Source organism: Gadus macrocephalus, chromosome 10 (genome assembly GCF_031168955.1).
Source record: "Gadus macrocephalus chromosome 10, ASM3116895v1".
NCBI lineage: Eukaryota > Metazoa > Chordata > Actinopteri > Gadiformes > Gadidae > Gadus > Gadus macrocephalus.
In genome coordinates this window covers 21,966,597-21,990,962 of record NC_082391.1, presented here as the reverse complement: position 1 = coordinate 21,990,962, position 24,366 = coordinate 21,966,597, and the positions used below count along the sequence as shown (strand labels likewise).

General features: G+C 45.8%; 6 protein-coding genes, 1 long non-coding RNA gene and 1 other non-coding gene across 10 annotated transcripts in view; 7 read left to right on the top strand and 1 right to left on the bottom strand.

The window, feature by feature from the left end:
* btk (Bruton agammaglobulinemia tyrosine kinase) overlaps nt 1-4,231 on the top strand; it is a 6,041-nt gene extending 1,810 nt beyond the window's left edge. Inside the window, exons 7-15 of the mRNA XM_060063701.1 lie at nt 120-202; nt 782-909; nt 1,016-1,087; nt 1,475-1,646; nt 2,150-2,387; nt 2,972-3,036; nt 3,168-3,286; nt 3,432-3,589; nt 3,705-4,231. Coding sequence (XP_059919684.1) covers nt 120-202; nt 782-909; nt 1,016-1,087; nt 1,475-1,646; nt 2,150-2,387; nt 2,972-3,036; nt 3,168-3,286; nt 3,432-3,589; nt 3,705-3,776 — 1,107 coding nt within the window. The 3' untranslated portion in view covers nt 3,777-4,231. The remainder of the gene's footprint in view (nt 1-119; nt 203-781; nt 910-1,015; nt 1,088-1,474; nt 1,647-2,149; nt 2,388-2,971; nt 3,037-3,167; nt 3,287-3,431; nt 3,590-3,704) is intronic.
* Nucleotides 4,232-4,902: 671 nt separating this feature from the next.
* timm8a (translocase of inner mitochondrial membrane 8 homolog A (yeast)) lies at nt 4,903-6,477 on the top strand. Its single transcript, XM_060063723.1, has 2 exons — nt 4,903-5,206; nt 5,769-6,477. Exons 1-2 carry the CDS (start codon nt 5,096-5,098, stop codon nt 5,928-5,930), a joined length of 273 nt encoding a protein of 90 aa, XP_059919706.1. The 5' UTR covers nt 4,903-5,095; the 3' UTR covers nt 5,931-6,477.
* Nucleotides 6,478-6,946: 469 nt separating this feature from the next.
* On the bottom strand, nt 6,947-9,634 carry zgc:101583 (uncharacterized protein LOC494104 homolog). 2 transcript variants are annotated; one of them, XM_060063707.1, is made up of 6 exons: nt 9,272-9,634; nt 8,891-9,023; nt 8,663-8,719; nt 8,288-8,378; nt 7,820-7,980; nt 6,947-7,620 (listed from the first exon to the last, which is right to left on the bottom strand). In XM_060063707.1, exons 2-6 carry the CDS (start codon nt 9,021-9,023, stop codon nt 6,977-6,979), a joined length of 1,086 nt encoding a protein of 361 aa, XP_059919690.1. In that variant the 5' UTR covers nt 9,272-9,634; the 3' UTR covers nt 6,947-6,976. The 2 variants fall into 2 exon arrangements, with proteins under 2 accessions (XP_059919690.1, XP_059919691.1); XM_060063708.1 differs by lacking the exons at nt 8,891-9,023; nt 9,272-9,634 and having other exon boundaries at nt 8,652-8,698.
* A 30-nt stretch (nt 9,635-9,664) lies between these two features.
* Nucleotides 9,665-13,015, top strand: mars2 (methionyl-tRNA synthetase 2, mitochondrial). Of its 2 annotated transcripts, XR_009527858.1 has the most exons (4): nt 9,666-10,704; nt 10,842-11,176; nt 11,573-12,908; nt 12,947-13,015. XR_009527858.1 is itself a non-coding variant. In XM_060063700.1 (3 exons), the coding sequence occupies exons 1-3, from the start codon at nt 10,377-10,379 to the stop codon at nt 12,740-12,742; spliced, it is 1,833 nt and encodes a 610-aa protein (XP_059919683.1). In that variant the 5' UTR covers nt 9,665-10,376; the 3' UTR covers nt 12,743-13,015. The 2 variants fall into 2 exon arrangements, 1 of the variants encoding a protein (XP_059919683.1); XM_060063700.1 differs by having other exon boundaries at nt 9,665-10,704; nt 11,573-13,015.
* Nucleotides 13,016-13,659: 644 nt separating this feature from the next.
* On the top strand, nt 13,660-15,991 carry LOC132466459 (uncharacterized). The gene is made up of 3 exons (XR_009527861.1): nt 13,660-13,832; nt 14,201-14,260; nt 15,868-15,991. It is a non-coding gene; the product is annotated as an uncharacterized LOC132466459 (long non-coding RNA).
* Nucleotides 15,992-16,482: 491 nt separating this feature from the next.
* On the top strand, nt 16,483-16,588 carry LOC132466645 (U6 spliceosomal RNA). The gene has a single exon (XR_009527921.1). It is a non-coding gene; the product is annotated as a U6 spliceosomal RNA (small nuclear RNA).
* Nucleotides 16,589-17,636: 1,048 nt separating this feature from the next.
* On the top strand, nt 17,637-19,978 carry LOC132465990 (uncharacterized). The gene is made up of 4 exons (XM_060062957.1): nt 17,637-17,789; nt 18,265-18,531; nt 19,059-19,573; nt 19,659-19,978. The coding sequence occupies exons 1-4, from the start codon at nt 17,637-17,639 to the stop codon at nt 19,960-19,962; spliced, it is 1,239 nt and encodes a 412-aa protein (XP_059918940.1). The 3' UTR covers nt 19,963-19,978.
* Nucleotides 19,979-21,458: 1,480 nt separating this feature from the next.
* LOC132466436 (uncharacterized) overlaps nt 21,459-24,366 on the top strand; it is a 41,383-nt gene continuing 38,475 nt past the window's right edge. The window contains exons 1-5 of the mRNA XM_060063683.1: nt 21,459-21,545; nt 21,940-22,036; nt 22,542-22,850; nt 23,328-23,627; nt 23,926-24,216. Coding sequence (XP_059919666.1) covers nt 21,988-22,036; nt 22,542-22,850; nt 23,328-23,627; nt 23,926-24,216 — 949 coding nt within the window. The 5' untranslated portion in view covers nt 21,459-21,545; nt 21,940-21,987. The remainder of the gene's footprint in view (nt 21,546-21,939; nt 22,037-22,541; nt 22,851-23,327; nt 23,628-23,925; nt 24,217-24,366) is intronic.

Below are 24,366 nucleotides of genomic sequence, written 5' to 3'. Positions count from 1 at the left end.
GCTTTGGATGAAAGCAAAGGCAAAACTAACTCTGCAAATGAAAGGGAAGTATCAACTAACATATGTTTGACTCCTTGAAAATGCTTAAAAACCCTGGCGCTCTGATTCTGAATTTACAGAACAAAGACGGTGGGTTTGTGGTGCGGGATTCCAGGCTCAAGGCTGGGCAGTACACAGTTTCCCTGTTCAGTAAGATCAGTGGGTAAGTACAGTTTCAAGCTCTGTTTACACAAGGCCAAGGCTCACATAAACACACACACAAGCACGCACAGAGAGACACACACACACACACACACACACACACACACACACACACACACACACACACACACACACACACACACACACACACACACACACACACACACACACACACACACACACACACACACACACACACAGACTCTCGTTTGTCCTGAAGGAGGAAACAGAAGCAGAGCGTGGGCCCGAGATGGAAATGCAAATCATGCAAAACCAAAGTTTAATCTACCTCATTTTCAGACTGCGATAAACTGTTGTTCTGAGAGGCTGCAGACCACACAGACGTCTTTACACAGGATTCTCTGTCCTGTCCCCTACAGGGCTTTTACTTTTGTTTTAGATTTATTGAGACAATGCATAACTAACAAGATTTACGTCACAACAACAGCGGTCTTATCCGGCCTCTTACATTATTCATGCTTCAACATCAACACACTTATCAATTGATATGCACAAACAATGCTGATGAAGACAGAAAAGGGCACTCAAACCTGACGTCCTGCTGGGTTCCCCCCATCAGGGAGACGGCTGGGAGCTGTCGACATTACAACATCTGCACCACCTCCCAGGGGCAGTTCTACCTGGCCGACAAGCACTTTTTCAGCACCATCCCAGAACTCATCACTTACCACCAGCACAATGCAGCAGGTTGTTGATCTGATCTTTTTAAATAAGACTCTGCATTATGTAGTCAAAAAAGAAAGTCAAAGTGACATTGTGTATTTGTCCATGGGTTCCTGGTCCCTTCTCCTAGGTATGGTCAGCAGGCTGAAGATCATTGTGTCCAACCGGGCCCATGCGCCATCCACCGCAGGCCTCGGCTACGGTAAGCACACGGCGATTTGAAGAGCACTGGCACCGTGTTTGTTCTGGATAATGCATTGACTGATAGACGGATCATGGAAAGTAGATATACAAAGACTAGGAGAAGCATGCTGTTGCTTCTTTATATGGTAACATGTAGAGAGAAAGAAAGAAAGAAAGAGGTAAAGGAATTCCACATCGATACCTTATACTAAATCCTTCAATGAGATCTTGGGAGCGGTGGATTGATTCCAGTATCCTTATCTGCGTACATATGATCCCTTCAGGGAATCTAAGGCTAAACAACAGAATGCATGACCCCGGCAGCAATACAGAGCGCAGTGCGAGCTAGAAGATGAGACGGATCCACACTAGTCAGGGTTTAAAGGGATTTTGTTGGATCTTCCAGGTATGTGGGAGATAAACCCCCGTCACCTCACCTTCATCAAGGAGCTGGGCAACGGCCAGTTCGGCGTGGTCAAGTACGGCAAGTGGCAGGGCCAGCACGACGTGGCCATCAAGATGATCAAGGAGGGCTCAATGTCGGAGGACGACTTCATAGAGGAGGCCAAAATCATGATGTAGGCCACGTCATCATCATCATCATCTTCCTCATCAGTCAATGTTCAAGATATTCACAAATACTAGTAGTCCTACAGCTAAAAACGCACACACACACACACACACACACACACACACACACACACACAGACCCCCCCCCCCCCCCCCCCCCCCGCCACACAAACACACATACATTTTAACCCCATCAACATCCACACAGCGCGGCAATGTTAATATATATGTGAAACGTAAGAATGTAACCATGGTTACAAATACAAGACAAGGGTCAGGGAAAGCAGCTCTCCCTACTGGCGGTGTTTAGCGATATATTGTTGCCGGTCTTTCTTCTGACAAATGCACTCATTGTTAGTCACTTTGGATTAGCGTCAGCTAAATATCCTAAATGTAAATGTTTTGACTTTCCATGCTTGTAGTTAGGGGTTCAAAGTTAGGGATGTATTCACTCACTCACTCACTCATATGCTGTTGCTGTTATTGTTGTTGTCGCATGCCAACCACCCAGGAAGCTCTGCCATGAGAACCTGGTGCAGCTCTACGGCGTGTGCACCAAGCAGAGGCCCATCTACATCGTGACAGACATCTACATCGTGACAGAGTTCCTCTCCAACGGCTGCCTGCTCACCTACCTGAAGGAGGGCCTGAAGCAGCACCCCACCAACATCCAGCTGCTTGAGATGTGCAAGGACGTGGCCGAGGGCATGGCCTACCTGGAGTCCAACCAGTACCTCCACCGGGATCTGGTGAGACCGCCAATCGTCCTCCCTCACACACGCACGCACGCACAAACACATATACACACACGCACGCACGCACCCACGCATGCACAAACACATATACACACACGCACGCACGCTCGCACGCACGCACGCACAAACACATATACACACACGCACGCACGCACAAACACATATACACACACGCACGCACGCACGCACAAACACATATACACACGCACGCACGCACGCACAAACACATATACACACACGCAGGCGCGCACGCACGCACTCAGACACAAACACGTGTACACGCACGCACGCACGCACGCACACAGGAACACATGCACAAACACACGCAAGCACGCAGTTGCACACAAACACACTAGGATAGGACACACCAAAGATATTACTGCGCTACTGAATGCATGCATTAGGTATCTGATGATTATTGCTGTTTGATATTATGTCCTTTGTTAATTTAAATGTGTGTGTGTGTGTGTGTGTGTGTGTGTGTGTGTGTGTGTGTGTGTGTGTGTGTGTGTGTGTGTGTGTGTGTGTGTGTGTGTGTGTGTGTGTGTGTGTGTGTGTGTGTGTGTGTTTACTTCCAGGCTGCGAGAAATTGTTTGGTTGATACCAACGGCACGGTCAAGGTGACAGACTTTGGATTGTCACGGTAAAGACACACAGCTGTCTATCAATATAAATGATATTTACATTTATATTCATCTTAAGTATGATGCTGGTGGCCCCCAGTGGGCCTGCGAGTTCCCTGCGGTGAGATGTCCTCTCTCCCTGGGGCCCCAGGTACGTCCTGGATGATGAGTACACCAGCTCAGAGGGCTCCAAGTTCCCCGTCCGCTGGTCGCCCCCTGAAGTTCTCCTCTATCGTAAATTCAGCAGCAAGTCCGACATCTGGGCATACGGTGAATAAAGAAAACGGCGTCGTCGTAACACCCCCACCTACTGTGTACCATCTACCGTTCCCACGACCGGCTTGATTGACCTCACGCAGGTACTTTCATTCATGAAGGGAGACTTACAGGCCGTGTTTTTTTCCTCTGTGGTCAGGGATCCTCATGTGGGAGATCCACACGCTAGGGAAGCTTCCCTACGAGCGCCTCGACAACCAGGCCATCGTGGACCAGGTGTCCACGGGCTACCGGCTGTACCGGCCCCAGCTAGCCAACGAGAGGGTCTACAGCATCATGAAGAGCTGTTGGCCGGAGGTGGGCGATCGCACGACCACATCGCGTGATCCGTTCAATCCAACGACCGTATACTCTCGCTGTAAGACTACGTATGAGTGCTAATACAGTTCTTTATGTCTTGTGCCTTTTGCAGAAGGCAGAGGAGAGGCCGACCTTCCAAGAGTTGGCAGTCAATGTTCAAGATCTGCTTTACGAGTTCCAGTAGTCCTACAGCTGAAAACACACACACACACACACACACACACACACACACACACACACACACACACACACACACACACACACACACACACACACACACACACACACACACACACACACACACACACACACACACACACACACACGTCCCCCCCCACCCACTGCTCGGCAATGTCAATATTGAGGGAAAATGTAAAGATGTTACTGGTTACTAATATAAGACAAGGGTCAAACAGTTGGACAGTTGTGGTATAGGTTACGCTTCTTTCTTCCTCGCCGATGAGCTCATTTTTTGCTAGTTTTAATAATTATAATAATAAAGTGCCCTTTATCAGTATATCTTCTGTCCTTCTTCGATTTACTTCGAATTAGCTAGTAATATTATGTTATTATTTGACTCAGAGATTTGAATGAAATGTGTGTTCATTACAATAAAATGTAACTTTGGTTGGAAACATATTTATTGCTTGTTTTCGCTATTTGGTCTCTAATAAAAATGGCATTCAACTTTGTTTTAACCTGCTATTCAGGTAGGTTAACCGTTTGTTCCAGCAGTGTGAATAGTTGAGTCAAGAGAGCGAGAGAGAGCGAGAGAGAGAGAGCGAGAGGGAGGGAGGGAAAGAGAGGGAGGGAGAGAGAGGCATCAGTAATTTCAAGACAACCGATCATCCTGGTTTGATCAGCCCAAAACGCTGGTGTGGCTTGTATAGATGTTGTGTTTATTACTGTAAATTGAACACCTACCCCCTTGTCCTGGTCGTACTCGTAGTCGGACAGTTTCTCCTGCGTGAGAACAAACAGTCTCTCCTTGTAGTTCAGAGGAGACGTCTTCTTTTTCTGCTGCGATCTCTTAATGAAGCATTCTTCCAGTATGCTTGATGCCATCGTTCCTTGACCTGGAATCCAAGCAGAGGGGAAGCAGAGCATGAGTGGGGACCTGTTCAATAGCTGGCTATCTGGTCAAATTATACGGTAGGGTAGGATTTGTGTAAAGGGACCGTGCGAGATGGGAGAGAGTAGGGAGAGAGGGAGGGAGGGGGAGGGAGAGAGAGAGGGAGGGAGAGGGAGAAGTAAAACGATGAGTACAATTAAGGAGTAAACGAATCAATAGTATCTGTGCATTTGAAACAAGATGGGCTTCTTCTCAAAATGAATGAATCTATCTAAGAATGACGTCACACACGAGCTGCGCTGTGATTGGTGGGTTCTCTTCCTGTTTCCTGTCGGCCGTCTCTGGTGGGTCCCTAGTCGCTACACGTGAAGGTCAGAAGCGGTACACTTTGAGGCTTTGCTGTCCGTCGAGGAGGGTTTCGTGTTGAGAAGATGGAGGGACAAGGAGCCGCACCCGACCCCCAGCTTCAGCAGTTCATCGAGGTTGAATCCCAGAAGCAGAGATTTCAGCAGCTGGTGCACCAGATGACTGAAGTGTGCTGGGTAAGACACACACATACACTCGTCTGCTCTCCTGCTAGGCTAGCAAACAGTTCTTTAGAGCACTACCTTCATGATGACCATGCATTGTGTACCTTTCATGTGTACAAGGGTTTACAAATTGGCATTGTAGATTGTGTTGGATCAGGTTCACCGTAGCAGGACGTTGGTGATGGATCAGCACGGCTGATGGTTTCGTAACTCCCTAGCGCAAGCTAATAGGACGTCCGCAGGAAAGCCGTTCTCATGATGATATAAGTCATGTGTGATTGTATTTAATGGTGATGAACTCAAAAATAGTGCACCTTTATGGACAACTTGAGTCATCCCCTTTGTCTTAGCAAGCCTTTGGTTTCACCAAGATCAGACTTTTTTTTATGCATTTCAAACTTTCGGTATATAACCCTGTCAAGTGTTGATTCACTTCAGAACATATTGAAAGATGTAATGATTCAGACAATCAGTTTCATACCAGAGCTTATGAGGATAGCAATGCACCTACTCAAAATCTAAACTATTATATTCTTATTGTAGCCTAACTGTTACGTTATGTTATTTTTTCTAGGAAAAATGCATGGATAAACCCGGGCCTAAGCTGGACTCCAGGACGGAGTGCTGCTTTGTGAACTGTGTGGAGAGATTCATAGACACGAGCCAGTTCATCCTGAACAGGCTCGAACAGACGCAGAGGAGTAGAGGTTCGTTCTCAGAATCCATGTCGGAATAAACGCTGTCCTGTTAAAGGACGGACAAAACGGACGCGTACCACCTTTGGCCCCCCCCCCACCTCCAGTACTGACTAACATGAGAACCGTCCCAGCAACCTGAAGAGAGTAAAACATGTTGGGTTTGATACAAGGGCCTCAAGCGAACGCACGTATCCGGTCATCAGGAGTTGTACGCATGCCAAGCCATTGATTGCCCCCCTCAATGGGTAATATGCGTGTTGTTTGTGGACTGAAAGTCTTTTAATGTTGCCATGGCTAGGAAACGTTTCATGTTATTCATTACTGCAGTTGGGTTTCAAACTTCATTGGACACCTGTTTTGGCGCGATGTGAACCCGCATTGAATCAGCCTTTGAATCTAGTTGACGAGCGGGGAAGCCTATATGATGTGGGCCACATTGGGTCTACCGTGCTGTCCTACAAATGGTCCACATCACTGCTGTTTTGGTCCAAGTGGGTGTTATCAGTGTCTTTATTGATAACATACATGATCTTCGTTAACAATGTTAATGTACATATGCAATAAAGAATATGTCAGTTGAAACCACATCTGTTTAAGGCACATCACGGTATAGCAAGGGTGTTACATCGAATGGACTGATCCAAATAGGATACTCAAGAACAGTCCATTATTCAAAGCTAGTCCTGGGGTCATTCAGTGACTTAAAAAGGAAGACCATCAGGAGATATGGTCTCATTGGTATATTGGCAAATAAATTAACTTTAGGTGCAAATGACGCATATATGCTTTGCCATTTAAAAAAAAATGGCTTAAGTGAATTTAAATGTTAACTCAAAGTGAGCATTGGGATTGTATGATTACACATTCACAATTCACTGAAATAGGCGATAGTGTCAAAAGTGTGATAGTGTCAAAAAAACCATAACATTCAGATAGTAAAATAAGTGATCAGCTGTGTATGCTCACAGCAAGCAGACTCACCTTTTGAAAAAGAATGTCAACGCTACAGTTGCCGAGCTAGAAAGGTCGGCGAGTCAAATATAAAATGCAATACTTTCTTGGGGGGGGGGGGGGGTGTTAGTGGCTAGACCGCCCCAAGGCTGCCCTTCCTCCTCACAGGGCTTCCTGGGGGATACCCCCCCATCGTCGGCCCGCCCTCTTCTGCCTTCTCGCTCTGGTGTCCGGGGAGGGCTGCATAGGGGAGCTGATGCCAGGGCGCCCCCTGCAGGCCGTTCCTCAGGTACAGCGGCAGCGTCTCCCAGGTGAAGGGGATGTCCTTGAAGGCGTGCAGCAGCAGTATCCCCATGATGATGGTGAGGAACCCGCTGACGGTGCCCACCACGCCGTCCGTGTTCATCCGCAGCCACTCCTTGAAGAGGATGGCCGAGCAGGCCATGACCGAGGTGGTGAAGAACACGTAGTAGATGGGCGTGACGATGGAGGTGTTGAAGATGTCCAGCGCTTTGTTCAGGTAGCTGATCTGGACGCTCACGCAGATCACCAGGCAGACGAGCAGGCACCAAAAGAGCGGCTCCTTAAGCACGGCCGTCCCGGCCACCAGCTCCTTGAAGCCGATGCCCAGGCCCTTCACGCAGGACACGGACAGCGAGCCAATCACGGAGCAGATCAGGATGTAGACCAGGACGTTCTTCTGGCCGTATTTGGGCGCCACGGCGAAAATGAGGACCAGGCTGATCAGAACCACGGAAGTGGCGAAAACAATAAAGCCTAGCAAGGAGGATAAATGCATGTCATTACACACAGTACAATTCCAGTCAGATCATTTTGTTCTTGTTTAATCCTCAGGAACTCTTGTGGAAGATCCAGCCAAAAAAACCCGGGCTAATCCAACAGGGGGGTTGTTTCGGCCGAATCCCAATGCATATCTGATTCTATAGTTTGAGTTCTCCGTGTGCGGTGTCCGTACCGGGGTCTTTGAGCTTCTCAGCCATGCTGCCGAGCGAGGCCACCTCCTCCTCCTGGGGCGCATGCACCACCATCACCGTGGAGCCAAAGATGCACAACAGGCACCCCACTTTTCCATGGACGTTCAACTTCTCATTCAGAAAATGGGTGGACAGCACAGCACTATAAGAGACGAGCAAAAAACACAACTGTTTGTCTGCAGCGACGATGCATCAACCTGCTAGTGAAATGAATTCACAGAATACATCGGCCTAGAGTGTGGACACTGGTCTACTTCGGATTTACAACCAAGGTTTGAATTCTTGATGAGAAGGCATAATATATAACGGGCGATCTAGCTTCCTCTAAAGGCATTGCTTCCTGCTTTTGATCAGCTTTATGTGTCAAGTGACAGCGAGAGGAGTCAACACGAGAAGGGGGGGGAGGGTTTGAACACAGAGTAGAGCCATTCCGTAGCCAACACCTTTACCTTACGAGTACACTCATGGCTCCGAGAGGGGTCACAAGGGTTGCAGGTGCAAACGCATATGCTGCAAAGTTTGCAGCTTCGCCAACACCCACTGAAAGTGAGGGATAGGGAGAAATGGAAGGTTTTCATCAAATATTTTCTTGCAAATTGCAATTAAAATAATGTCCACATCAAAGCTGATATCCACAATGTAGGCATGGCGACACAATATCACCAACGACAATAGCCATCCCACTCTGAGTAGCTCCTGATCTGAATACAAAGGCATCAATGTATGGGACCGCGTGGGTTACAGCCAGGCGCTTGTTTCGCAAACGCCTCGACAACATATCTGAGTATTCATAGAAAAGGTAGGTTTGCATACAATGGTCTTACTTGAGATCAGCCCCGCCCACCACAGCCATTCTTTAAGGTACGAATAACCTCCCTGGCCTGTGAAAGAAAGCAATACACAGCATTGGATGCGGGCAACCACTTTGCACTTAAATCCAAACACGATCGTGTTACAAAGTGGGTCGTTTGTTTAATCAGGCCCCTTCCACAGTCGAGCATCACTATCTTATACAAAGTATTGAGTGTAAACTGATCAGACCCTGATGTTACCTGCTCGCATTGAACCCTTGCTGGCCAATCGTAGCAAGCCTTTCTTTTTCAAAATAAAGCTCGCCCCGATAAAGACACTGGATCCGATCGCCAAAGACAGACCGATGTAGAAATCCTTCCGGTTGACATCCATCTAAAACAAAACAACAGTAGACGTTGCGCTTACTACCATTAGAGCGAAACAAAGTAGCATGGAAATAAGCGTAAGGAGCAACAAGTATGCTTGTGGTCTCCGGGTTTAGATCACATGATGGTGGTCTTCTGTTCTGACTCACATTTCCCAGAGAAAACGATAAATTAAGACATTGAAACAACTCGCTGATTTTGTTTATCATTTAAAATGAAGAAGTTAAAGTAAACTATCTGTACATTAAGGTTTACCTTTCAGCCCATTCGTCACTGTTGAAAGAGATCCAGCAAGGGAGCGCTGAGGACTTCCTGATCACGCTGCACGACAGACAGAGGCTCCGCAAGAACCAGTAGGCCTACCGCTCCCCAGGAACCCAAACCGCCCACCAGAACCAGACCCGCTCACCAGGAACCCGACCCGCTCTCCAGGAACCAGTAGCGCAAACCAAGAACTGCACCTCACTTGGTCTGGGGACCCCGCATCGGTTCAGTTTAGATTTACTCTACTACGATTTAGTTAAGGACTAAATCCGAAAGCATTTGTCTCTATCATTGGGAATAAAATACAGCATCATTGTGTCTCAACTTAAAAAATCGTATAAGTTGAGACACAATAATTATTGAGTCTCTCTAATTATACAGACAGAAATAAGCATACGTAGGCTCCAAAATAAACTATAACATATGGATAACTAAATGATTCGTAGAGCCATATCTGTTTGTAATTAGTGGTTACAGGAATGTAGGATTATAGTAGGCCTATTGGACAACATTTCCTCAGCCGTCAGTATAAAAAAAAATGGAACGTTCTTTGTAATTTGTAACATAGGAAAGAACTACAAATACAACCTCAATACCCTCCATGTAATTTGTGCTAATTGTAAAAATAAAATTGCGTTGTTTTATGGCATGGTCGACATACACCTTAGACACATTCTGATCAACATATGGGGCGAATTATATACTGAAAAAACGCATATGACTGAATATAATAAGTTGGAGGAAGACTCTGCGATATGATTGGTGGTTACTGTTCAAAGGCGGGTTTAAAGACGATGGAGCAATTTCATTGGTCGAGGGAACGTTGCCCTTACAAAACCGGAAACAGATCTAACCTTGACAAGGAAACATCTCACGTGTAGCTCTAGTCAAGTTCTTAGTTATTCGTTAAAAATATTCTGCGACCTGTAACGGCGATACTGGCTGGTGTCAGGCACGAAATGCCTTGCTCAAAAGATGACGGTTTGGCCACTGAGTGCTTACGGGACCCCGTCCATTCATGCATGGAGACCGGGAACTGTCATACTGACTGACTGGATCTACTTGAGTTCATGGGATCACCGTCTGGTATGTCAACATGAGGAACCCATGCCGTTTTATCATTCGAAACTATAGTGTGGTACCAAGGTTGTCTACACGTTTATTTGCACAATGCCATGTCCCTCAAGCCTGTCCACAGAGGTTGGATGTGGGGCACATGAGCACATACCAAGGCTATCCACACAGGTTGGATGTCAGGCACATGAGCACACACCCCCCCAGCGATGAAGAGCATTTCTTCATCACTACCCCCATCTTCTATGTCAACGCATCCCCGCATCTAGGACATTTGTATTCGGCCGTGACCGCAGACTGTTTGCACAGATACAAACTACTTCAAGGCTTCAAGTCAAAGTTTTCTACAGGTAACGCTCTAAACAACAATGGTTTTGTAATTATGTTGCTTGACTAAGCAATACTAATGATGTCATGAGTGTGCTATGGGCAATGACTGTTGTGTCATGTTTACAATGTGTATGCTCCATGTCCTTCTGTGTCTCAGGCACCGACGAGCACGGCCTGAAAATCCAACAGGCAGCCGAATCTGCAGGCAAAGATCCGCTGATCTTCTGCACCGATGTGTCTGAAAGATTTAAACGTCTATTCGTCCAATGTAACATCTCGTACACGGACTACATCAGGACCAGCGACCCGGTTCACCGGCGGGCTGTGGAGAGGTTTTGGACAGTGCTGCAGGACAAAGGGCTCATCTACAAGGGGAGCTATGAGGGTTGGTACTCGATGCAGGACGAGAGCTTCCTCACGCCGTCACAGGTGGCCGACGCCTTGGACTCCTCGGGAAAGGACATCAAGATCTCCCTAGACAGTGGGCACAAGGTACAGGAGGAAAACTGTTAATCAAGCAGTGCATTGTTGTTGAAGTCCATCTTTCGTATGCTGCCTTAATGGGACAACATCAGAAATCAAGTTGTTGGCATGTTATGTTTGTTTGTTTCTAACGTGTAGTACTTGAAGCAATATGCTAATCGGAATAATTTGATATACCCATGATTCTTTGTGTGTGTGTGTGTGTGTGTGTGTGTGTGTGTGTGTGTGTGTGTGTGTGTGTGTGTGTGTGTGTGTGTGTGTGTGTGTGTGTGTGTGTGTGTGTGTGTGTGTGTGTGTGTGTTTTTTCATGGTTGAATGCAATTATTGTGTGTCGCTTTGGATAAAAGTGCCCTATTGGCCTTTCATCCTCCCAGACTCACACGCTCGTGTCCGCCCGCTCCACAGGTGGAGTGGATGAAGGAGGAGAACTACATGTTCCGTCTGTCGGCGTTCCGCCGCCCGCTGCTGGCCTGGCTGAGGGGGAACCCCGGCGCCATCCGGCCGGAGCGCTTCTACCAGGACGTCCTCCAGTGGCTGCAGGAGGAGCTGCCCGACCTCTCGGTGTCCCGCCAGAGGAGCCGACTCCAGTGGGGGGTCCCGGTCCCGGGGGACCCCCAGCAGACCGTCTACGTCTGGCTGGACGCCCTGGTCAACTACCTGACCGTGGCCGGCTACCCCGACGCCCACGCGCAGTGGTGGAGCTCCGCCCACCACGTCATCGGGAAGGACATTTTAAAGTTCCACGCCATCTATTGGCCGGCTTTTCTCTTGGGGGCGGGGCTACCGCCGCCACGGACGATCTGCGTGCACTCCCATTGGACGGTGGGGGGTAAAAAAATGTCCAAGAGCGTGGGCAACGTGGTCGACCCTGTGGAGAAGTCTGGGCGCTTCGGCACGGACGGCCTGCGGTACTTCCTCCTGCGGCAGGGCGTGCCGGACTCGGACTGCGACTACAACGACGCCAAGGTGCTGAAGGTGCTGAACGCCGAGCTGGCGGACTCGCTGGGCGGCCTGCTGAACCGGTGCACGGCGCCCGCTCTCAACCCCGCCCAGCGCTACCCGCCCTTCTGCCCGGAGCTGTTCGCGGCCGGCTCCGGGGGCAGGGCGACGGCGGACGACCGGCGCCTGCTGGAGGCGGTGCGCGGGCTCCCCGCCGTGGTGGGGCGCCACTACGAGGGCCTGCACGCGTACAAGGCGCTGGAGGCCGTCGGCGGCTGCGTGCGGCTCACCAACGGCTTCGTGCAACGCCACGCGCCCTGGAAGCTGGACCAGCGCGACGAGGGCGACCGTCGCTGGCTGGACACCCTCCTCCACGTGGCGCTGGAGTGCCTGAGGACGTACGGCCTGCTGCTGCAGCCCGCCGTGCCGGAGACCGCCGACCGGCTGCTGTGCCGGCTGGGGGTGGGTCCGGGCGAGAGGAGCTGGAGCGCGCTCTCCTTTCTGCCCAGGGCCCGAGGGATGGCCTGCCCCTTCGAGGGGAGGGCTTTGGGGGATGATTGTGGAGTGCTTTTCAGCCGCCTGGAGCCTTTGGACACGGACGACCGAAAGCCTAAGAGGACTTTGAAACATGCATGATTTTGCATGTTTGATAATAATTAAACGTGCATAATCATGTTGTAACTGGCAATTTGGTTTCACTTAAGTGTGTCTTCATGTGCAAATTTGTACTATTTTGACTTGTGAAATAAAAGCTAAATTAATTCAGACTAGGATGGTATTGGGGATTCAGCTGAAGATAAGTGTTGCAATATTTCAATATTTCATTGTGCATTTCATCAGAAGGCATACAATAAAAACACATTCAACTGGCATGATATTGTTTGTTGAGGAATACACCAAACTTAAAAAGTCGAAATAAAATATATTTGAATTATTGTTAAATGAGGTTAGGAAAACAGAAGAAGTCCAAATGTTGTTGTTTTTATTTACCGCAAAGTCACACGTGAAGACGGTCCGTAATCGGTAAAAGGAAATTGTCAAGTAGCCTACCTATTATTAAATTGAATAGGATTATTTCATGCAAGAAAAAAACATAATGGTTGAGATATTTGGGAGCATTTGTAAGTGTTAAACCATTCAACAGGCGACACAACAACCAACTTCATTCCAGAGAGGAGAGAATGATTAATACTCATACGGTGAGATATATGGGCTGGTTTTTCATGTCATTTAGATAATGTATGGAGTTGTTCGATTAATATATAGTTAAAGTCAGTACACGTTCAGTGAAGAATGACAAGGTATTGAACCAATGAATGAACCACTAGCTCGGAATGTACTCAAGTTCAAATAATGCACGTTAGGTAGAGATAAATACATAAAATGTATTGATCCCCCAGGGGGGAATTTGAAGTCACAGTCGCTTGAACACGTCTCACACAGCATACACATACAACATAAACAAGATTATAAAATAAAACTGAGATGGTTAATATGGTAGATAAAATATATAAAAGATATGCTTTGGAGAATGTGTGATAGTACCGGTAGTTCAAACAAGAATGCGTTTCGTACTTAGCCTAATTAATTTGGCGGTACAAACCGCCCAATTAGGCAGCGCCACCTGCCCGTCCGCCACAGACCTCAGCTAATCACTGACCAACTGAGACCAACTGAAACGAAGCCGATATGGAACGTAAACTGTGATTCTGAAAAAAGTATAAAGGTAATCGAAATTTGTTTTTCAGATTAATGAAGATACAAGTGTGTTATTTGTTCAATAGTTTAAACGAAGGTTAGCGTTGAAAATTGAACAAGTTATGATGTCAAAGAAGGCGACGGCGGAGCCTTCCGCCGATTGACTTAGCTTACAATGTCCAAAAAAAAAAAGCGCAATAGTTAAAAAAGTTCAAAGAGTTGAAAATCGCCGAGAGATAGCCATCATGCCGTTAAAGAGCTGGACGTTTGATAGTTGAATGGTTTCTGTAGCTGAAAGTATGCAGAAGAAGTAGGTTTAAGATGAACAGTAGCCTAGATGTGCTTGCAGTAGCAAACACACTTATAACGAATACAATATGTTGAACATGGTTGCAGGCCTGCAGCAGGCGACCAATGCAGGAACCCAGAACGAGAAAACATCTTCATCAGTATTCGGTGAGTAGGCTACTACGGTTCACTGGTGTGTTCCTTTTATGCACCCCCTTGTTAAGCCAAGGGGGTATATAGATATAAATATACATCTATTTTAATTGGCGCATTAGAAAATGTCTGTTAAAGAAACAGTTAACATTATGGTAAGCCTACTCTATATATTTTTTTCTAAAGTTTGGATGTTGAGATTTCAGTTGTATCATCGGACTAAACCCAGCATGTAGGAAGCGGTGAACTTGGGCCTTTGGGGGCTCGGTCGGTTGAAGGTTTTGAATCCAATTTATTATGCGCCTGCCAAACTAGAGACCCCAAAAAAATTGCATGGTCATTATTGCTCATATTTAGCATTATAGCGAATAAGAATGCAATTAAATTTGGAATATTCACCAAAAATCAATCCATTTCGATGAGAAAGAAGGTCATAGCTAAGGTAAGACCTTCTATTGGATACTGCCATAGCAGTGCCTTTGTTAATCTGTGAATGAGACTATTGTATCTGTGTAATATTGGAACTCACTCGAGTAGAAGCTTGGTCAGGGTTTATACATAAATTCTAAAGTTGAATTTAATACCTTTTTACAGAAGCTCATAGCATTGACATGAGTAAAAATATCACTATCTCATAATGACGAGATAATTATCTCATAAGTACGAGATAATTATCTCATAATTACGAAATACTATCTCATTATTACGGAATAGTATTTCATTATTATCTCCTCGAATTGGAGTTCCTGTTTAAGTCTTGATACGGCTCTAATTGCAGGTTTGTGGTGTAGGTTTCCAAAGTTTTTAATGAACCTATCCCTAGTTTTCTTCAGAATTCCATTTTAAAGAGGCCAGAAGCTTTCAACCACACAAAAAAATCTTTTTCTATCATTATCTGTTCCAAAGATTAATGTACTTTAATCTTTGTATTTAAATTCCCATCACTAATTGTTTTGATTTATTTTATTTGAATATTTTAAACTATTTGTTTCACCATCATGCAATATATAGGCAAAATGTTAACTGTAGCAAGTAGCAGCCCACGTTGGCAAGTATCCTACTACTACAGCATCAGAGCGAGAAAAATTGTAGACGCTCCCTAAAACAGACGTGCAGCCGGAACGTAGATAAAAGTGCTGTTCTCGCACGGGTGTCGATAGCAACAACTAAATGTCTGTGTAATTCTTGGTCAATGCGGTGTCCTATACTGTACTCCACAAACTACACCCTTAATGAATTGCAATTGTTGATCAATCCGATTGCAAAACCGAATATCCGGCGAATATCCAACCTGCTGCTCACCAGCTCAGAGAGCCAGAAGTGGTCGCATGCTGACACCTAGTGGTGGCTTTTTGAACATCACTCTAAAAATGTAAAAACATTGAACAATCAAAAAGCTAGTATTAGGGGTCAGCATGGGACCTCTCTTCTGGCCAATACTGCTCAGTAATCAAATTACAATCGACCCAATTATGTATTTTATGTTTTTATACATTTGATTTTTGTCATGTGTAGAATTAGATCCCAGTATTAGTCAATCTATAGCTGTATGTGTTCTTGTTTGGCGATACTACAGTGGTCTGACTTGTGTCCAGGGCTAGACTGACTCTATCCCTAAACAGGCTGTAGTCTATGGAGTTTGAGTCGCTCCCTCTTAGCCCTACACCAGCGCCACCTCTTCCACCAACACCGGGTTGGAGCCGCTGTCTGCGCTGCCTCGTGAGAGGAACGGTCCTCTGGTGGACGGCAGCCAGGAAGCAGGAAGTAGAGGAGGGGGGGGGGGGGGGGGGGTTGATCCACACACATTAGCGCGTAAACCAACACCGTTCCCTTCTGGGTCAATAGCAGCGACTGAGCCCCGGGCGTCACTAGTGTGAGGGGGAGGAATGCAGAGGGAGGGGGGTCAGGGGGAGGGGGCGGGGGTGTGTGTCACGTGACAGGGCTTTAGGGCAACAGTCCTTTGTCTGCCTCCACCAATCCCGTGGCTGAGAGTCCCCCCATGCTCTACCCAGAGTTCCCTGCGCTGCGGCGTTCCAGTATAATAACCTCAACAACCGAACCCATAACGTCCCATCTCTTAATTAAATGTATTATTATTATTATTATTATCTCCTCACACCACATAGTGGAGCGCTGCGTGGGTCGGCTACGGCCGGGTCTTTTGTAGCTCCACACCAATGGAGCCTGTTGGGGCTGTGAGTGGAGCTATATCTATAACTCAGGATTAGGCTGTATTTGTGTTACTTCGGTATCACATATACTAAAATTGGAACGATACAGAGAAGATTAGCATGGCCCCTGCGCAAGGATGACACGCAAATTCGTGAAGCGTTCTATCTTTTAAGTTTTATTTCATATCGTAGCTCTTATTATTTATTATTTAGTTTTGGTTTTGGGTGAAACACCGCCCCCTAGTGGCGGAGTGTGCCGCTGCAGCGGTGAAAGCCCGCCCCCTAGTGGCGGAGTGTGCCGCTGCAGCGCTCCTCCGCTGTTCTGGACCACCGTTCACCAGGAGAGTTTACGCCAGGAGGAGCTGAGCTACTCTTTCGGAATTACTCAAATGGCCCATTTTTTCAGTAATAACAATGATAATGTAGGCTAGAAGTTGCCACAATGCAATGAATAAATGCAATCAGGATCAAAAGACTAAAAGATGAAGATAAAAATGAGGTAAAAGAAAGGTTATACTGAATTAAAGGCAATAGAGTAGAGTTTTAAGATTATCATTGATTTCTTCCTTGCTAATTTCAAGGGAGTTTTCCTTGCCCTGGTGGGGGCTTGGGTAAAGGGGGGTAACCCATTCCAGGGGACTACCTCATGAAACTGATCGAAAGGATGCCAAGAGTGTGCAAATCTGTCATCAAAGCATAAGGTGGCTACTTTGAAGAATGTAAAATATTAAACATTCTGGTCTGTGGAGCATTTTCTTGTTTCCCACATAATTCCATATGTGTTTCTTAGTTTGGATGACTTCAATATTAATCTGCAATGTTGAAAAAAATAAATTTAAATAAAAACCATTGAATGAGAAGGTGTCCAAACTTTTGACTGGTACTGTATATCTTAAAAGTCACTTTAAGGGAGTAATAATAATAATACATTTAATTTAGAGGCGCCTTTCAAGACACCCAAGGTCACCTTACAGAACATATAGTCATCATAAATCATTTAAAAAAACAAGACATTGTGGAAAAAATAAATAAATAAACATAAATAATAAAAAAATAAATAAAACAAAAACAAGACAAAATAAACAAACAAACAAACAATCAAAACAGTGATCAGTTAGACGTTGTGTGCGAGTTTGAACAGGTGAGTAACCTGTAATGCTTGTTTAATGCAGTGCTCGTTTAATGCTGTGTCGTGTCATTTCTTGTCATCGTAGATAGAGATGTCTTTCGCCAAGATAAGGATTACGCCGTCGCAGCAGTCGGTCCTGCGGGCCTCCGATGCGGCGGCAGCCTTCACCGCCGCCATGGGGCCACGCGGGCCCCAGGCTCCCGCCAGCGCCAAGAGGCCGGAGGAGGTGGAGAAGGAGGCCCGAGTTGTTTGCTGTATATATTTATAATTTTGCAGGGCTAGTTTATATAGTTTTTTTTTTGTTGTTCAGTGCATACACACAGCCAATTTATTTCTATATATAGCATTTGAATGAATAAAATAAAATATATTCTCCTTCTACGCAACATGCTTGTCCCTTGTTTGTTTCTTTCTTCTTTAGCAAAAAGTCCACAAGAATAATAAATGGTTTGTTCATTTCAATGAAGTCTAACACTTACAGCAAATGGATTATAAAAATATATTATTAAGAGGAATAAGTTGACAATAATAAATGGCATTATAATATAATTATAATCAAAAGAATAATAATAAATGGTCGGTTTATTTCAATGAAGTCATAACACTTACAGCAAATGGATTATAAATATATATAAAGCAATAAGTTGACAATAATAAATGGCGTTATTGTAATATAATAATTATAATCTATCTGTCCAGCGATGCTCTCTGTTTCTCAGCCAATCGGCAGCCGCAAATCTTCCCCTCGACTTTCGACCGCCCAATCAGCAACCCCGCATCGACTCGAGGGACGCCCCGCCCAATCAGCAACCCGCATCGACTCGAGGGACCTCAGCTCGAGGGACGCCCCGCCCAATCAGCAACCCGCATCGACTCGAGGGACCTCAGCTCGAGGGGCGCCCCGCCCAATCAGCAACCCGCATCAGCATCAGCTCGAGGAAAACCTTCCACGTGTGTCAGCCATTATCTCTGCATTCGATGATAAGGTAGGATGTGGCGATTAGCCTTGAAAACGAGAGCTGGTAAACCGTGAAAAATGCGTTAAAATGTCAGAGGACGACTCGGTTATATGCTATAGACCCTAGTGTGTATGTGGTATAAAGGCTGGGACGAATTTCGAATTATAAATATGTTAAAATTAATGTTGAAATTACGGAGAGTCGCGATTCCCATTGAAACGGATTGCGCGGCAGTTAGCCTTGAAAACGAGTACTGGTAAATCGTGAAAAATGCGTTAAAATGTTAGAGGACGACTCGGTTATATGCTATAGACCATAGTGTGTATGTGGTATAAAGGCTGGGACGAATTTCGAATTATAAATGTTAAAATTAATGTTGAAATTACGGAGAGTCGCGAATTGCGCGGCAGTTAGCGTTCCAACCTTTCAAACCATCTGTTATCTTTCCTGTAAGTATCCATGAACATAAAAGTCACTTTAAGGGAGTAAACTGTAATGCTCGTTTAATGCAATGCTCGTTTAATGCTGTGTCGTGTCATTTGTTGTCATTGTAGATGTCTTTTGCAAATTTGAAGATGACGCCGTCGCATCAGTTGGTCCTGCGGGCCTCTGATGCGGCGGCAGCCTTCACCGCCGCCATGGGGCCACGCGGGACCCAGGCTACCGCCAGGGCCAAGAGGCCGGAGGAGGTGGAGAAGGAGGCCCGAGCCCGCGTCGTCTCCGAGGGTGGTGACCCTGGGAACCCCATGCTGGTGCTGGGCTGCCACAGCATCCAGCTGGGGAAGTACCAGGGTCAGACCTTCCGGTGGCTCCTGGAGAACGACGCGGGCTACGCCTGTCACCTGGTCGCCAGTCACCAGCGGGAGCGGGAGACTAGTGCCTCGTACAGCCCGCTCATGGCCAACAAGGACAGCCTCGCCCGCTACTCCTGCGCCCACCCCGCTTTTGCGGAGCATCTCAACCCCCCCACCCTGCCCGGGCGGGGGGGCGAGGCGCTTGTTGGCTTTGGGCTGCACAAGGAGGCCACCCTGAAGGACCTGTGCGACTCCAAGGAGAAGGAGCGTCAGAAGTAAGTCATATTGTGGTGAAGGGCAGTGGAGACGGTGCTGTGACATGTTTATAAGCGTGTCAACTCCTGGATCGTTGTCTTGCAGCTACGTCAAGTGGCTACGGCGGAAGACACCGCAGCCTGGGAGCGCCATGGACGTCGCCATTATGTACTTCTCGGGCCGAGACAAGGAGCGGTCGGCGGAGGCGGCTGCTACACCCCCTCCGCCCGCCAGCAGCAGCACCAGCAGCGGCCCCAGCACCACCACCAGCCAGGCCGCTGCTTCCACCGTGCTGCCGCCCCGCAAGCCGACCGCTCCCAATTTCAATTTTCTCGGCCGCGCACATTTCTTGTGCGCGGGCGTCCGATGGGCCCAGGGGAGCTGCAGGCCCAGATCAGGGAACCGATGACCCCACAAGCACGGCCTGCAGCTCCAGGTCGGTAGCTCTTTCTTTCTCTTTCACACAACGGAGGTTGAGTGCATACGATTTACTAACCGTTGCCCCCCCCCCCCCCCCCCAATAGCGGTGTCTTCCGTCAGAGACCAGCGCCCCTCGGTTACGCCGTGCGGGGAGGAGACGCCGTGCGGTCCCATGAGCCCTACCGGAAGGGGCGTGACTTCGCCACTCTATTTGAGAAATGCATCCCTGCCGGCGATTTTCATTGGTTTAGGAAATTATGGGCGGGACTATTTTGTCCCGCCCACGGACGCTCTGGCATCTACAGATACGAATACTTTTGCTACACATTTACCACCTAGACGTGGTGCAAAACAACCTGCAAAAAACCCCACAGCTGAGACTTGCAGGAGCAGATTCGAGCAATTGTAAAATGGATTTGTGCTCGCTCATTAAAATGCTGAATTAACATAGCGTTCATAGATGTGCAACTTCTGATGCATTACTTCAAATTTGGGTTTACGAATGCACACCTTTTGGGCATGTTCTCAGATTATGAAACACGGGTGTGCGAATGTGTTTTGCACCAACTGCGCTGCAATAATTGTAGCAAAAGGATTTATGCACCTGTAACACAGATTTGCGTACTCGTAGACCCTATTTTGTGTTTACAATGGTATAAAAAATATTTACGACTACAAATGTACTGTTACACATTTGTGACTTTAGAGTACACATGCAAAATAAATATATACGACTTCAAATTTACTGTGGCTTTAGTGTACGCATTCAAATTCTGCAGTTACAGGTGCTAAAGACTTTTGCTACAATAATACCTTCATAGTTTACTAGCTAATCCACATTTGGACCTAGCACCAGGACCTTAGCATACAACCCTAAACTCCAACCTAGCTAGCCTGGCTCACTCTCGCGCATCTGTGTTCGCGCTCGTGTGTGATTGCGCGTCCATGTACTTGGAATGGGTGGAGTCAGAGTCAGCGTTGAAGGAGAGGGGCTAGGACCATTTGAGTTGCGTATTTTCATCTGCTGGCGTATCGCAAATCCCATATCCAACCTTTAATGTAACTTTAAAAAAGTCATTTCGAGTCATCTGTGTCAAGTCTAAGTCAAGTCTCAAGTCATGAAGACCAGGTCAATGTCAAGTCGAGACTTTTATCAGTTTTAGTCAAGCAAGTCTCAAGTCCTCAAATTTGCGACTCGAGTCTGACTCGAGTCAAGTCATGTGACTCGAGTCCCCCATGTCTGGTATGTACAGTATAATGTCGCACTAACGTTACGGTCGAACACGGAAGCTCGACCAGAGTTTAGGAGGTCATTCTGAAGACGAAACTTAAATACTAACAGTCATCTTGTGTTTGGCGTTCTGTTCTCATTTCCTCTTCCTCTCCACTCATGCCGCTCTCCTCTCCGCAGAGACCACAGAAGCGGAAGATGTAACCTACGCAGGCGTCTCTGTGCTCCAGCGTCGGGGGCAGCGGAGAGAGGAGGGGGAGGGGGAGGTGGAGTACGGGGCGGTCAAGGTGGTAGACACTTCTCTCTCTGCATCTGAAGGCCACTTCGTTGAAGTCCTGTTTGTATTATTTTATTTGGTATTAATATTATTTGATTCTTCCTCTGTTGTTCTTGTCCATAGTCCACCAAATGTTGCTTAAAAACTGATACCAGCAAATAATTATGATAGCTTGAGTCTTGAAAGCACTGTTCTGCATACCTATTATAATACCCTTGCCCTGTTCCCCGCCTTATTTGTTGCCCTCTTTGTCAAGCATTTGAGTCCAATCGCTCTACTTCCCCATAGCAAATGTATTCTTATTAATAATTATCCTTGAAGATGCCCAGTAACACAGTACTGTTTAACAGAACCCTTTTAGTTCATTTGTGGTGAGTATAAAGTTTGCTCAGCGGATGCACCACTTCCACTTTTGCAATGACAGGTGTGCCTCATATGGGCTGGGTTGTGTGTTCCAGTGAACAGACTCCAGTCCTGGACTCCACTGAGACCACGCTGAGGTCGAGATGCTCATCATGGGGGCTGTGCTGCTGTTACTAATCGGTGTGGCTGATGGTGAGATCTTTATGGCATTATAACTGTTATTAATCTTTATGTGTTTATGTAAATTAGTATATGTATATTATAAATCTATTTGTATTTATGTCATTTTTATCAGCTATGGTCTTCTAGTCATTGTTTAAACATAAGTAGTTGTTTTTCCATATTTGTTTGGTTCAAACAATCATTTTGGTCATACTTTTATTTGGAGTAAATTTAGTTTATTTAATTTCGAATATTAGATATATTGTTAGGGTGGGTACTAACCCACAACGTGAGGTTTTTCATTTTGATGAATGTATGTGATGACAATTAAATCAAAAAAATAAAAATAAATAACGTATGTTTCAGCCTCTACATTTAGTAGTACAATGTCTGCTCTCTGCAATAGTTTTATTTAAAATTCCATCCCTCTTTAGTAATAGTAATAAGAGAGTTATTATACAGTGAGAGGTGGTCTCCTTATCTCAGTGAGATATATCTCCTGTATTGTTTCACTCTCTCGTCTGTAACCCTCCAGGCGTGAAGACCTTCTGTGACGCCACACAGCCACACATCACGACCCAGTGCTTTGGCTCTCTGGGAGGAACCGTTGAGGTCCTGCTGCCTAAGACCTCACAAGATGATATCTACAGACTGAAGAAAAACAATGTTACGATTTTACCAGACCGCAGTCAGACAACAAACATTCGATATTCATTTAATGTCAGTACTGGAATGTTTACTATTAAGGAATTCAACAGGACCGACAAGGGTACATACTGGATGGAAGTTCATGATCAGAGTGGAACTGAAATATCAAAGACACAGTTTCACTTATCCATTCAAGGTGAGTTAATATATAAATTCCATCAATGGTAACCGATCAATAGTAAATGCGTATAACATGCTGTGTTTCTGTTTTCAATAGATGTATTGCACTTATGGTTTTTATGTGAAAAAGTAGATTTTAGTATTTTACAAGTCCTCATAGTCAACAATTTACACTACAACAAATGGTAGTGGAATTGTTAACAGATTGCTATAGAAATAGCTGCTGAAAGGCCATATTTGGAAATGCAATACTGCCCATAGTGGCTAAACTCAGTAACTACAGTTGGTGTCCTTTTTTTTTTACTTTGTCTTGCATTATAGATATCCAGTGAAAGTGATGTATTTAACCTATATTATGTAATATTTGCATTTTACATTTTCCCTCTCATAGTAATAGTTATAAGAGTTAGTAATGGAGTAAATAGTGTAGTCTGTGAATCTGAGTGAGATATATCTCCTGTATTGTTTTACTCTCTCGTCTGTAAACCTCCAGGCGTGAAGACCTTCTGCGACGCCACACAGCCACACATCACGACCCAGTGCTTTGGCTCTCTGGGAGGAACCGTGGAGGTCCAGCTGCCTACTCACTCCCCACATGAGCATTGCTACACACTGAAGAAGAACAAGGTCCCGATAGTTGAGGGCGAAATCAAGTTAACAGACCCCCGATATTCATTTAATGTCAGTACTGGCGTCTTTACCATAGCGGACCTCAAGAAGACAGACTATGATGCATATTCACTTGCAGCACATAATGGTGTTGAAATAGCAACTAAACTTTTATCCATTCAGGGTGAGTAACTACATCAATATTACACATTTGCTACGTGGTGGTCCAATTGTTGTTAACAGGATTACAGATCAGAGGGAAACAGCAGATTAAACCCCAGTCATAAAGGATTAATTAGATCAAGTGTACTTTAATTAACATGAAAACCATGGTGAATTTATATAAATCAAATCTAACAATATATAAAAAAATATGTGTCAACATTCAACATTTAGTCGGACAATGTCTCCTCTCTGCAATGGCCCATGTTTTATTCATTATAAAAGTGAGAGTAGATCTTATCTCCTCTGTAAACCTCCAGGTGTGAAGACCTTCTGTGACGCCACACAGCCAAACATCATCACCCAGTGCTTTGGCTCTCTGGGAGGAACCGTGGAGGTCCAGCTGCCTAAGACCTCACAAGACCATCGCTACGTACTGAAGAAAAACAAAGTTACAATAACAGGCAACATTCGCTATTCATTTAATAGCGACACCAAAATATTTATGATAATGGACATCAACGCGTCAGACGGGGGTACATACTCAATGGAAGTACTGGATAAGAATGAAGCTCAAGTAAAAAATACAACATTTTATTTATCACTTCAAGGTGAGTGACAACATTACAGTAACTTGACATAAAAGTAATTTGATTTGTGGTCTAACTATTCATGAACAGGAATACAGATTAGAGGAAAACAGCAGGTTCGACACCATTAAGGATTATTTGAAGATATTATGTATATTTTCATTTATATTG

Coding starts and splice junctions, on each gene's coding strand:
- timm8a (XM_060063723.1), top strand. CDS start 5,096: ATGGAGGGACAAGGAGCCGCACCCGACCCCCAGCTTCAGCAGTTCATC. Junction 5,207..5,768: donor AGATGACTGAAGTGTGCTGG/GTAAGACACACA, acceptor TATTTTTTCTAG/GAAAAATGCATGGATAAACC.
- zgc:101583 (XM_060063707.1), bottom strand. CDS start 9,023: ATGGATGTCAACCGGAAGGATTTCTACATCGGTCTGTCTTTGGCGATC. Junction 7,981..8,287: donor GCCATGAGTGTACTCGTAAG/GTAAAGGTGTTG, acceptor CGTCTCTTATAG/TGCTGTGCTGTCCACCCATT. Junction 7,621..7,819: donor TGAGAAGCTCAAAGACCCCG/GTACGGACACCG, acceptor CCTCCTTGCTAG/GCTTTATTGTTTTCGCCACT.
- mars2 (XM_060063700.1), top strand. CDS start 10,377: ATGAGGAACCCATGCCGTTTTATCATTCGAAACTATAGTGTGGTACCA. Junction 10,705..10,841: donor CAAGTCAAAGTTTTCTACAG/GTAACGCTCTAA, acceptor TCTGTGTCTCAG/GCACCGACGAGCACGGCCTG. Junction 11,177..11,572: donor CCCTAGACAGTGGGCACAAG/GTACAGGAGGAA, acceptor CCCGCTCCACAG/GTGGAGTGGATGAAGGAGGA.
- LOC132465990 (XM_060062957.1), top strand. CDS start 17,637: ATGTCTTTCGCCAAGATAAGGATTACGCCGTCGCAGCAGTCGGTCCTG. Junction 18,532..19,058: donor TCTCTGCATTCGATGATAAG/GTAGGATGTGGC, acceptor TTGTCATTGTAG/ATGTCTTTTGCAAATTTGAA. Junction 19,574..19,658: donor AAGGAGAAGGAGCGTCAGAA/GTAAGTCATATT, acceptor GTTGTCTTGCAG/CTACGTCAAGTGGCTACGGC.